We start from the raw sequence: 12,282 nt of genomic DNA on the forward strand, positions 1-12,282 counted from the left end.
AGAAAATAGAATAGAAAGGTCAAGTTTTTCAGAATATTATTTCAATTGATGTTATATCTAATCTCAGTGGGCGGCTTAATCGGTCAAATATGATCGTCTTAAGCTGGCCACACACGGATGATTTGTGAGTCCGGTTTGTTCGTGTTCGACGTCTTGTTACTTGTTAATGGGGCTGTGCGCGAACAAAATCACGAGTAATTAAAAATTTTCAATCACAAATCATGCGAAAAAAACATTCCGTGTGTGGCCAGCATTAGTTAATATTAAAACATCTGTTCAGAATCTAACTTTCTTAAGTGTCAAATTAAAACACTGAATTGCTGCAGTATTTCAAGCTGTACAAGCAAATAAATTGATCAAATTTATTAATTAACAAAATTTAATTGCATTAAATAATAAAAAATAATTAATCCAAATTCGTTTCACCATTAATTGTTTGAATTACAATTTGTAGCCCAATAAATTAAACATCAAGCGCATGGTAAAGAAGTACACAATTTCAATAGCACCCAAAACGCTAAAGCCCAAAAACAAACCAGCCGTGCCACCAATGGAAACTAAAATTTTAATCACAATTAGTACTTCAAAATCCTCTTAACACCAACATCTCTACTTACCCATTAAATCCGTATAAGTAAATATCGTTTGCCTCTTATAACGTATAGTAGGCCATTCCTTCATCGATAGGATAGTACCTTTGCCACCAAAAAATTCTTTAGTTTTGGTCAAAAACTACAAACAATAAATAATACAATTTAGACAAAATCTTTTAGATTTCTATAGAAAATTTCAAACCTACCGATACTCTTAAACTTATAACAGAATTCATGCAATTTTGCATGCAATAGCAGGGCGCTATATCCTCAATTTTATTATGGGCCGTGGTGCGATACATTTTAAGAAAATAAGCTGGAAATTGTTAAGATTTAAACGGAATAATATTTAAATAATGATATTGTAAATATTATAAATTACCAGTATTTTTAGGAAAGCATTCTTTTAAAGTTCTGTAGTCACAAACCCGTTTGGCTTTACCAACTGAAAACAACAAATTTAAAGATTTTTGAATAAAAATAAGAAGAATTATAAAATTTGAAGAATAGAAAGAGCCACAATTGAATTATAAAAGGAAGAGCCCAAGATTGAACTATAAAATGAAAAATAGAAAAATCCACGATTGAACTATTAAATGAGGAATAGAAAGAGCCACGATTGAATTATAAAATGAAGAAAAGGAAGAGCCCAATATTGAACTATAAAATGAAAAATAGAAAGAGCCACGATTGAACAACAAAATGATGAATAGAAAAATCCGCGGTTGGACTATAAACTTAAAGTAAAGAACTAAAAATTCAAGAGTAAAAAGAACCACGATTGAACTATAAAATGAAGAATAGTAAGAGCCACGATTGAACTATAAAATGAGGAATAGAGAGAGCCACCATCGAACTATGAAATGAAGAATAGAGAGAGCCATGAATGAACTATAAACTGAAGATTAGAAAGAGCCACGAGTGAGATATAAAATGAAGAATAGAAAGAGCAACGATTGAACTATAAAATGAGGAGTAGAAAAAGCCATGATTGAACTATAAAATAAAGTAGAGAAAGTGCCACGATTGTACTATAAAATGAAGAATAGAAAGAGCCAAGATTGAACAATAAAATGAAAAATAGAAAGAACCTCGATTGAAGTATAGAAAGAGACACGATTGAAGTAAAAACAAGTAAGAAAGTATGGTCGGTCAAGCCCGACCATATAATACCCTACACTAAGTAAAAGAGCAAAAACATTTTTCTTTTAAAATTTCAATAATTTATATTTTTGAGTGATTTTCGGAAGTGGGCCTTATATGGGAGCTATGACCAATTATGGACCGATCACCATGAAATTAGGTCGTGTGATTTATGTCTATATTAAAGTTAACTATGTTGAATTTTGTGTGTATACCAACATTTTTAAGCGATTTATGTACGTTAAAGTGATTTTCGGAATCGGGTCTATATGGGAGCTATGACTAATTATGGACCGATCGTAACAAAATTTGGTGACATGAATTTTGTATATATAAAACTTATTTAAAGCGCAATTTGTGGAGATACATTTAGAAATTAAACATTTATGACCGATAAAGTCCAATTTCGGAAGGACATTTGTATGGGGGCTAGGTGAAATAATGGACCGATTTCAACCATTTTCAATAGGCTTGGTTCTTGCTACCAAATTTTATAGAAATATCTTGAAAATTGCGACCTGTACTTTTTGCGCAAGGTTTACATGGACAGACAACCAGCCAGACTGACGGACGGACATCGTTTAATAGACTCAGAAAGTGATTATAAGTCGATCGGTATACTTAATTGTGGGTGTTAGACTAATGCCCAGTTTTTGACTTGTTATTTAAATACGTATTTAGTTAATTTTAACTTAAAATTAAGTTGTATTTAAATACAGTTTGAGTTTTTCAGTGCTACATAATTTGTCTTATTTAAATAAGATAAAAGTATGGTAGCACTACTAAATATCAAAAATTTATCGATAGTTTTGCTTAAAACAGCTGTTCAACCAAAACAAAAATTGATACATTTTGCCCAATAAGAAATAAAAGTTTATTAAACAATAAAATTATTGGTAGGAAAATGCACAAAAGAAGCTCCAATTGCCCAGCATCGGAATTGTAGTTTTTGCAAGACGCTTTTTTTAGCAAGACGCTGTTGTTTGTTTTTTTTTTTTACTACAATAGAGTGAAAAAAAACCAAACAACAAAAGTCAGCTGTCAAAAACATATGATAGTTTATGAAACTTAAATAGAATTTAAATGACCAACGTCGGCCATTTAAGTATCATTTAAAAAAGCACTGAGAAACTCATTTTCGCATTTAAATAGAACTTAAATATAATTCATATTTAAATACGAAGTCAAAAACTGGCTCTAATACTTTTGAGCGTTACAAACACCTGCACAAACGCATAATACCCTCCCCACTATGATGGTGTAAAGTATAATGAAGAATAGGAAAAGCTACGAATGAAGAATAGAAAAAGCCATGAAAAAACCACAAAATGAAGAATAGAAAAATATAATATAAAGAAGATATAGAGACCCATGAATGATCTACAAAACGAAGAATAGAAAGAGTCACTAATGAACTATAAAATAAAGAATATAATGAGCAATGACTTAACTAAAATATGAAGAATAGAAAGAGCCACGATTGAGCTATATAATGAAGAATAGAAAGAGTCACGATTTAACTATAAAATGAAGATTGAACTATAAAACGAATAATAGAAAAGCCACGATTGAAAAATATATTGAAGAACAGAAAGAGCCACTTGAACTAGAAAATGAAGAATAGAAAGGGCTACGAATGAACTAGAATTGATTCAAGATTGAATCAAAACTTGAAGAATGGATATAGAATAAAATATAAATTAAAGAAATTAAGTATAGAAGAAGCCACAATTGAAGTAAAAATTTAAGTATAGAAAGAGCCATAATTGAAGTATAGGAATAGCCGCGATTGAAGTATAGAAAGAGCCACGATTGAGGTATAGGAAGAGCCATAATTGAAGCATAGGAAGAGCCACAATTGAAGTAAAAATTTAAGTATAGAAAGAGCCACAATTGAAGTAAAAATTTAAGTATAGAAAGAGCCACAATTGAAGTATAGGAAGAGCAACAATTGAAGTAAAAATTTGAGTATATCAGGGGCCATAATTGATGTATAGAAAGAGCCACAATTGAAGTATAGGAAGAGCCATGTTTGAAGTATAGAAAGAGCCACAATTGAAGTATAGGATCGCCATAATTGAAGAATTTGAAGAGCCACAATTGAAGTATAGGAAGAACCACGATTGAAGTATAGAAATAACCAAAATTCAAGTATAGGAAGAGCCACGATTGAAGTATAGAAAGAGCCACGATTGAGGTACAGGAGGAGCCACGATTGAAGTATAGAAAGAGCCACAATTGAAGCAAAAATTTCAAGTATAGAAAAGGCCACGATTGTAGTAAAACCTGAAGTATAGAAGGAGCCACGATTGAGGGTAAAACTTAAGTATAGAAAGTGCTATGATTGATGTGAAAATTAATGTATGGAAAGACAATATTTTGTATAAACTTACATCGATTTGGATTGAAATGTGGTATACACTTGCAAATTTTATAGACCAAATTTAGACGACATTCCTGCATACACAAGTTCTTTGTGTAAATCGGAAAATGGGTTAAATTGGACTCATGATTAAAACGACAATTACGCTGGCGAACATTTGATTCACTAAAAAGGGAACAAAAAACAATTAAAGTCTTTAAAGGGAATAATACCAAAGCAGATAAAATATAAATAAATTTTCTCTAAAAATTTCTCGTCTCGTCTCGTGAGTGATCACGAATCGAGCTTATTTTCTCATTTAAACGCTTACTTACGAAGATATAGAAGATTTTAGATATTTTGAGTTTTCCATATAAAATATCGATTTTCGTTGTGAAATATGAGTGACCACAGATCGAGCTTATTTTCTAATTTAAACGCTTATTTACGAAGATATAGAAGATTTTAGATATTTTGAGTTTTCCATATAAAATATCGATTTTTTGGTGAGAAATATGAGTGATCACGAATCAAGCTTATTTTCTAATTTAAACGCTTTTTTTACGAAGATATGGACGATTTTAGATATTTGTGATTTCCATATAAAATATCGATTTTTGGTGAGAAATATGAGTGATCACAGATCGAGCTTATTTTCTCATTTAAACGCTTATTTACGAAGATATAGAAGATTTTAGATATTTTGAGTTTTCCATATAAAATATCGATTTATGGTGAGAAATATCAGTGATCACGAATCAAGCGTATTTTCTCATTTAAACGCTTATTTACGAAGATATAGAGGATTTTAGATATTTTGAATTTTCCACATAAAATATCGATTTTTGGTGAGAAATATGAGTGATCACGAATCGAGCTTATTTTCTTATTTAAACGCTTATTTACAAAGATATAGAAGATTTTAAATATTTTGAGTTTTCCATATAAAATAGCGATTTTTGGTGAGAAATATGAGTGATCACGAATCAAGCTTATTTTCTCAAGATATATAGCTATTTACGAAGATATAGAAGATTTTAGATATTTTGAGTTTTCCAAATAAAATATCGATTTTTGGTGAGAAGTATGAGTGATCACAGATCGAGCTTATTTTCTCATTTAAACGCTTATTTACGAAGATATAGAAGATTTTAGATATTTTGAGTTTTCCATATAAAATATCGATGTTTGGTGAGAAATATTAGTGATCACAGATCGAGCTTATTTTTTCATTGAAACGCTTACTTACAAAGATATAGAAGATTTTAGAAATTTTGAGTTTTCCATATAAAATATCGATTTTTGGTGAAAAATATGAGTGATAACGAATCGAGCTTATTTTCTCATTTAAACGCTTATTTACGAAGATATAGAAGATTTTAGATATTTTGAGTTTTCCATATAAAATATCGATTTTTGTTGAGAAATATGAGTGATCACAGATCGAGCTTATTTTCTCATTTAAAAGCTTATTTACGAAGATATAGAAGATTTTAGATATTTTGAGTTTTCCATATAAAATATCGATTTTTGGTGAGAAATACGAATGATCACAGATCGAGCTTATTTTCTAATTTAAACGCTTATTTACAAAGATATAGAAGATTTTAAATATTTTGTGTTTTCCCTATAAAATATCGATTTTTGTTGAGAAATATGAGTGATCACAGATCGAGCTTATTTTCTCATTTAAACGCTTATTTACGAAGATATAGAAGATTTTAGATATTTTGAGTTTTCCAAATAAAATATCGATTTTTGGTGAGAAATATGAGTGATCACCAGGGAAACCGGAAATATGCTCTAAAAAAAGCGTTTTAAGCGTTTAAGTAAAAACTTTAAAATATGCTCTTAAAGTTGAAAAAATATGCTCTTAAAAAACCAAACTTTTACATAATTTTTAACCAAAAAATATACTTTTATTTAAAAAAATCAATACAATTCATTTCTAAAAAGGTTAACTAAAACAAGTATAACAAAAAATAAATACAACATAAAAACTATAAGTTATGAAAAGGATTCGAGAGGTATTTTTGATGATATTTTATATAAATATAAAGTCACTTCTTCAATTAAGGTTATTATTGCAATAAATTACAAAATATTGACTTAAATTTTCAAATAATAATCTTGTCTATTGGATCTGAAAACATTTTTATACATAGAAAATGTTCTTTCGACATCAACTGATGTTAGGAGCAAATTTAAAAGACAATATTTCTTTAACACTTAGAACGGTTAAGTTTGAATTAGAACTAAAATTTTATATTTAGATAGCGCTATTATTAAAATAGTGCTTATTTTATATTAAAAAAAATCCATCTATTTTTCAATTTTGAATTTCAAACAAAGGAAGTAAAAACCTGTAACAGAACAGCGAAAAATAAGTAAGACAAAATTTGTTTTTGATAAAGTCAAAATATGCTATTAAACAGTAAAATATAAAATATCGATTTTTGGTGAGAAATATGAGTGATCACAGATCGAGCTTATTTTCTCATTTAAACGCTTATTTACGAAGATATGGAAGATTTTAGATATTTTAAACGCTTATTTACAAAGATTATTTTCCATATAAAATATCGATATTTGGTGAGAAATATGAGTGATCACAGATCGAGCTTATTATCTCATTTAAACGCTTATTTACAAAGATATAGAAGACTTTAGATATTTTTAGTTTTCCATATAAAATATCGATTTTCGTTGAGAAATATGAGTGATCACAGATCGAGCTTATTTTCTAATTTAAACGATTTTAGATATTTTGAGTTTTCCATATAAAATATCGATTTTTGGTGAGAAATATGAGTGATCACAGATCGAGCTTATTTTCTCATTTAAACGCTTATTTACAAAGATATAGAAGATTTTAGATATTTTGAGTTTTCCATATAAAATATCAATTTTCGTTGAGAAATATGAGTGATCACAGATCGAGCTTATTTTTTCATTTAAACGCTTATTTACAAAGATATAGAAGATTTTAGATATTTTGAGTTTTCCATATAAAATATTGATTTTTGGTGAGAAATATGAGTGATCACAGATCGAGCTTATTCTCTAATTTAAACGCTTATTTACGAAGATATGGAAGATTTTAGATATTTTGAGTTTTTCAAATAAAATATCGATTTTTGGTGAGAAATATGAGTGATCACAGATCGAGCTTATTCTCTAATTTAAACGCTTATTTACGAAGATATGGAAGATTTTAGATATTTTGAGTTTTCCATATAAAATATCGATTTTTGGTGAGAAATATGACTGATCACAGATCGAGCTTATTTTCTAATTTAAACGCTTATTTACGAAGATATGGAAGATTTTAGATATTTTGAGTTTTCCATATAAAATATCGATTTTTGGTGAGAAATATGAGTGATCACGAATCAAGCTTATTTTCTCATTTAAACGCTTATTTACGAAAATATAGAAGATTTTAGATATTTTGAGTTTTCCATATAAAATATCAATTTTCGTTGAGAAATATGAGTGATCACAGATCGAGCTTATTTTCTCATTTAAACGCTTATTTACAAAGATATAGAAGACTTTAGATATTTTTAGTTTTCCATATAAAATATCGATTTTCGTTGAGAAATATGAGTGATCACAGATCGAGCTTATTTTCTCATTTAAACGATAATTTACAAAGATATAGAAGATTTTAGATATTTTGAGTTTTCCATATAAAATATCGATTTTCGTTGAGAAATATGAGTGATCACAGATCGAGCTTATTTTCTCATTTAAACGCTTATTTACGAAGATATAAAAGATTTCAGATATTTTGAGTTTTCCATAAAAAATATCGATTTTTGGTGAGAAATATGAGTGATCACAGATCGAGCTTATTTTCTCATTTAAACGCTTATTTACAAAGATATATAAGATTTTAGATATTTTGAGTTTTCCATATAAAATATCGATTTTCGTTGAGAAATATGAGTGATCACAGATCGAGCTTATTTTCTCATTTAAACGCTTATTTACAAAGATATAGAAGATTTTAGATATTTTTAGTTTTCCATATAAAATATCGATTTTTGGTGAGAAATATGAGTGATCACAGATCGAGCTTATTTTCTCATTTAAACGCTTATTTACAAAGATATAGAAGACTTTAGATATTTTTAGTTTTCCATATAAAATATCGATTTTCGTTGAGAAATATGAGTGATCACAGATCGTGCTTATTTTCTCATTTAAACGATAATTTACAAAGATATAGAAGATTTTAGATATTTTTAGTTTTCCATATAAAATATCGATTTTTGGTAAGAAATATGAGTGATCACGAATCAAGCTTATTTTCTCATTTAAACGATAATTTACAAAGATATAGAAGATTTTAGATATTTTGAGTTTTCCATATAAAATATCGATTTTTGGTGAGAAATATGAGTGATCACAGATCGAGCTTATTTTCTCATTTAAACGCTTATTTACGAAGATATAAAAGATTTCAGATATTTTGAGTTTTCCATAAAAAATATCGATTTTTGGTGAGAAATATGAGTGATCACAGATCGAGCTTATTTTCTCATTTAAACGCTTATTTACAAAGATATATAAGATTTTAGATATTTTGAGTTTTCCATATAAAATATCGATTTTCGTTGAGAAATATGGGTGATCACAGATCGAGCTATTTTCTCATTTAAACGCTTATTTACAAAGATATAGAAGACTTTAGATATTTTGAGTTTTCCATAAAAAATATCGATTTTTGGTGAGAAATATGAGTGATCACAGATCGAGCTTATTTTCTCATTTAAACGCTTATTTACAAAGATATAGAAGACTTTAGATATTTTGAGTTTTCCATATAAAATATCGATTTTTGGTGAGAAATATGGGTGATCACAGATCGAGCTTATTTTCTCATTTAAACGCTTATTTACAAAGATATAGAAGACTTTAGATATTTTTAGTTTTCCATATAAAATATCGATTTTCGTTGAGAAATATGGGTGATCACAGATCGAGCTATTTTCTCATTTAAACGCTTATTTACAAAGATATAGAAGATTTTAGATATTTTGAGTTTTCCATATAAAATATCGATTTTTGGTGAGAAATATGAGTGATCACAGATCGAGCTTATTTTCTCATTTAAACGCTTATTTACGAAGATATAAAAGATTTCAGATATTTTGAGTTTTCCATAAAAAATATCGATTTTTGGTGAGAAATATGAGTGATCACAGATCGAGCTTATTTTCTCATTTAAACGCTTATTTACAAAGATATAGAAGATTTTAGATATTTTTAGTTTTCCATATAAAATAGCGATTTTTGGTGAGAAATATGAGTGATCACGAATCAAGCTTATTTTCTCATTTAAACGCTTATTTACAAAGATATAGAAGATTTTAGATATTTTGAGTTTTCCATATAAAATATCGATTTTTGGTGAGAAATATGAGTGATCACGAATCAAGCTTATTTTCTCATTTAAACGCTTATTTACAAAGATATAGAAGATTTTAGATATTTTTAGTTTTCCATAAAAAATATCGATTTTTGGTGAGAAATATGAGTGATCACAGATCGAGCTTATTTTCTCATTTAAACGCTTATTTACGAAGATATAAAAGATTTCAGATATTTTGAGTTTTCCATATAAAATATCGATTTTTGGTGAGAAATATGAGTGATCACAGATCGATCTTATTTTCTCATTTAAACGCTTATTTACGATGATATAGAAGATTTTAGATATTTTGAGTTTTCCATATAAAATATCGATTTTTGGTGAGAAATATGAGTGATCACAGATCGATCTTATTTTCTCATTTAAACGCTTATTTACGATGATATAGAAGATTTTAGATATTTTGAGATTTCCATATAAAATATTGATTTTTGTTGAGAAATATGAGTGATCACAGATCGAGCTTATTTTCTCATTTAAACGCTTATTTACAAAGATATAGAGGATTTTGGATATTTTGAGTTTTCCATATAAAATATCGATTTTTGGTGAGAAATATGAGTGATCAGAGATCGAGCTTATTTTTTCATTTAAACGCTTATTTACAAAGATATGGAAGATTTTAGATATTTTTAATTTTTCATATAAAATATCGATTTTTGTTGAGAAATATGAGTGATCACAGATCGAGCTTATTTTCTCATTTAAACGCTTATTTACAAAGATATAGAGGATTTTGGATATTTTGAGTTTTCCATATAAAATATCGATTTTTGGTGAGAAATATGAGTGATCAGAGATCGAGCTTATTTTCTCATTTAAACGCTTATTTACAAAGATATAGAGGATTTTAGATATTTTTAATTTTCCAAATAAAATAACGATTTTTGGTGAAAAATATGAGTGATCACGAATCAAGCTTATTTTCTCATTTAAACGCTTATTTACTAAGATATAGAGGATTTTAGATATTTTGAGTTTTCCATATAAAATATCGATTTTTGGTAAAAATACGAGTGATCACAGATCGATCTTATTTTCTCATTTAAACGCTTATTTACGAAGATATTAGATATTTTGAGTTTTCCATATAAAATATCGATTTTTGGTAAAAATATGAGTGATCACAGATCGAGCTTATTTTCTCATTTAAACGCTTATTTAAAATATTAGTATTGTTTCGCAAACAATATGATTAAATTTTATTAAGTTTTAGGAAATTCCGCTTGATTTTATAATATTTGTTTCAAGTTATATTACTTACGCCTCAAAGTTTTTAGTTGTGGTAATTTCTTTAACAGTCGGCTCATAATACAAATTCTCGGTAGTATAACCGAAATTATTATCCACCTTCATGACATCAAAAGCACTGTGGCCATAAAACTACAAAATTAAATACTTTATATACGTCTTCAAGACATTATTAAAACGTGGACTTACATCCATGGCCGACTGAAATCCTATAAAATTAAAATCTATATACTTATCCGGAAAAGAGCCCTGTTGTACTGGTCTGACCTGGGCCTCTTCTTCGTAGATATTTTTCTCTGGATATTCACCAAATATCAAATAACGAGATGTATATTGCTCAGGCAAGAAGCTATTGGTCATATAACACAGACCATATTCCGTGAGAATTTGACGTGTATGTATATTGGCCCCATTGTCCACTGTGCGTACACGTTGCTTCTCATTGGGATTCAAGGTCTCGTCAGCAGTTAAATTATATATAAGCTCCATATATCTATTTGGTTTCACACGTATTTTATCCAAAGTACCTTGCACGGTTTTGTGCAGAGGAATATCTTCAAAATTGAAATAGGTGGAATTGGCTAAATGTTCTAAAAAATCGAAAAATTCCGCTTTTTGTTCGGCCGTAATATCGTATATTCTAGGAATGAATACAAATTAAATTGCTTTCACATTTCAATATAAATTTATCAACTTACTCGCAAAATTCATCAAATTTATGTCTATGTAATCTCTCCATTGGACATATGGTCACACTGGGTAGCGTGGTATTCCAATCGAAATAGTTGCGCTCTATGCCCACATAACTGTTTTTATTCATGAAACGCATAACCGATTGCATGGAAATGAAAATGCAAAAGTAGTGACATACGGCCATTAAAATAAACCAGAAAATCCTTTCCAATAGGGTTAAACCATTTTTGACCAGATAGACATAACAATGGGCTACACAGGTTTCCAAATATAATTTGTTGTAGTGCAAAATGCTTAAAATAAGGCCCTTGGTTTTGTGCCAACAAGGATTTGGTTTTTTGCTCAATTTATTTTGCCTTATATTTGATTTATTTTGGTCCTGGTACGGTTGAGGAGGTTGAGGTGGTGGTTGCACCTGTCGAACTTTAATGTACATAATTTTCCGCTTAAATTTTTAGTGATCCTAAGTACTTGCTGGTTTGTTGAAAACTAGCTATATTTTACTTTATTAAAGCCTAAACAAATTAGTTAGCTGGTAATATGATTTAATTGTAACATGATTTGTACACTTGAAATCCATTAACTTTGTTTTATAACAAGTGTCTGGTCATGGATTGCACGCGATGTGGCACGGATAGTAAAAAGGTGAGACATTGTAGAGGAAGAGTTGTTGTTAAATAAAGTGCCACGACTGGAGCAATATTGGTAAAATACACTGACTTAGTAAGGAACCACGATTGGAGAAAGAAATTTCTTTAATGAGGAACCACGATTGGACAAAGAAATTTCTTAAATAAGGA

General features: G+C 28.8%; 1 protein-coding gene across 1 annotated transcript; it reads right to left on the bottom strand.

Moving 5' to 3' along the window:
- Positions 1 to 441: 441 nt before the first annotated feature.
- Positions 442 to 11,918, bottom strand: LOC135950855 (uncharacterized). Its single transcript, XM_065500379.1, has 8 exons — positions 11,488 to 11,918; positions 10,979 to 11,429; positions 10,803 to 10,921; positions 4,130 to 4,284; positions 976 to 1,038; positions 800 to 909; positions 618 to 732; positions 442 to 557 (listed from the first exon to the last, which is right to left on the bottom strand). The coding sequence occupies exons 1-8, from the start codon at positions 11,916 to 11,918 to the stop codon at positions 442 to 444; spliced, it is 1,560 nt and encodes a 519-aa protein (XP_065356451.1).
- Positions 11,919 to 12,282: the final 364 nt, after the last annotated feature.

The sequence above is a fragment of the Calliphora vicina genome, chromosome 2 (genome assembly GCF_958450345.1).
Source record: "Calliphora vicina chromosome 2, idCalVici1.1, whole genome shotgun sequence".
Taxonomy (NCBI): domain Eukaryota; kingdom Metazoa; phylum Arthropoda; class Insecta; order Diptera; family Calliphoridae; genus Calliphora; species Calliphora vicina.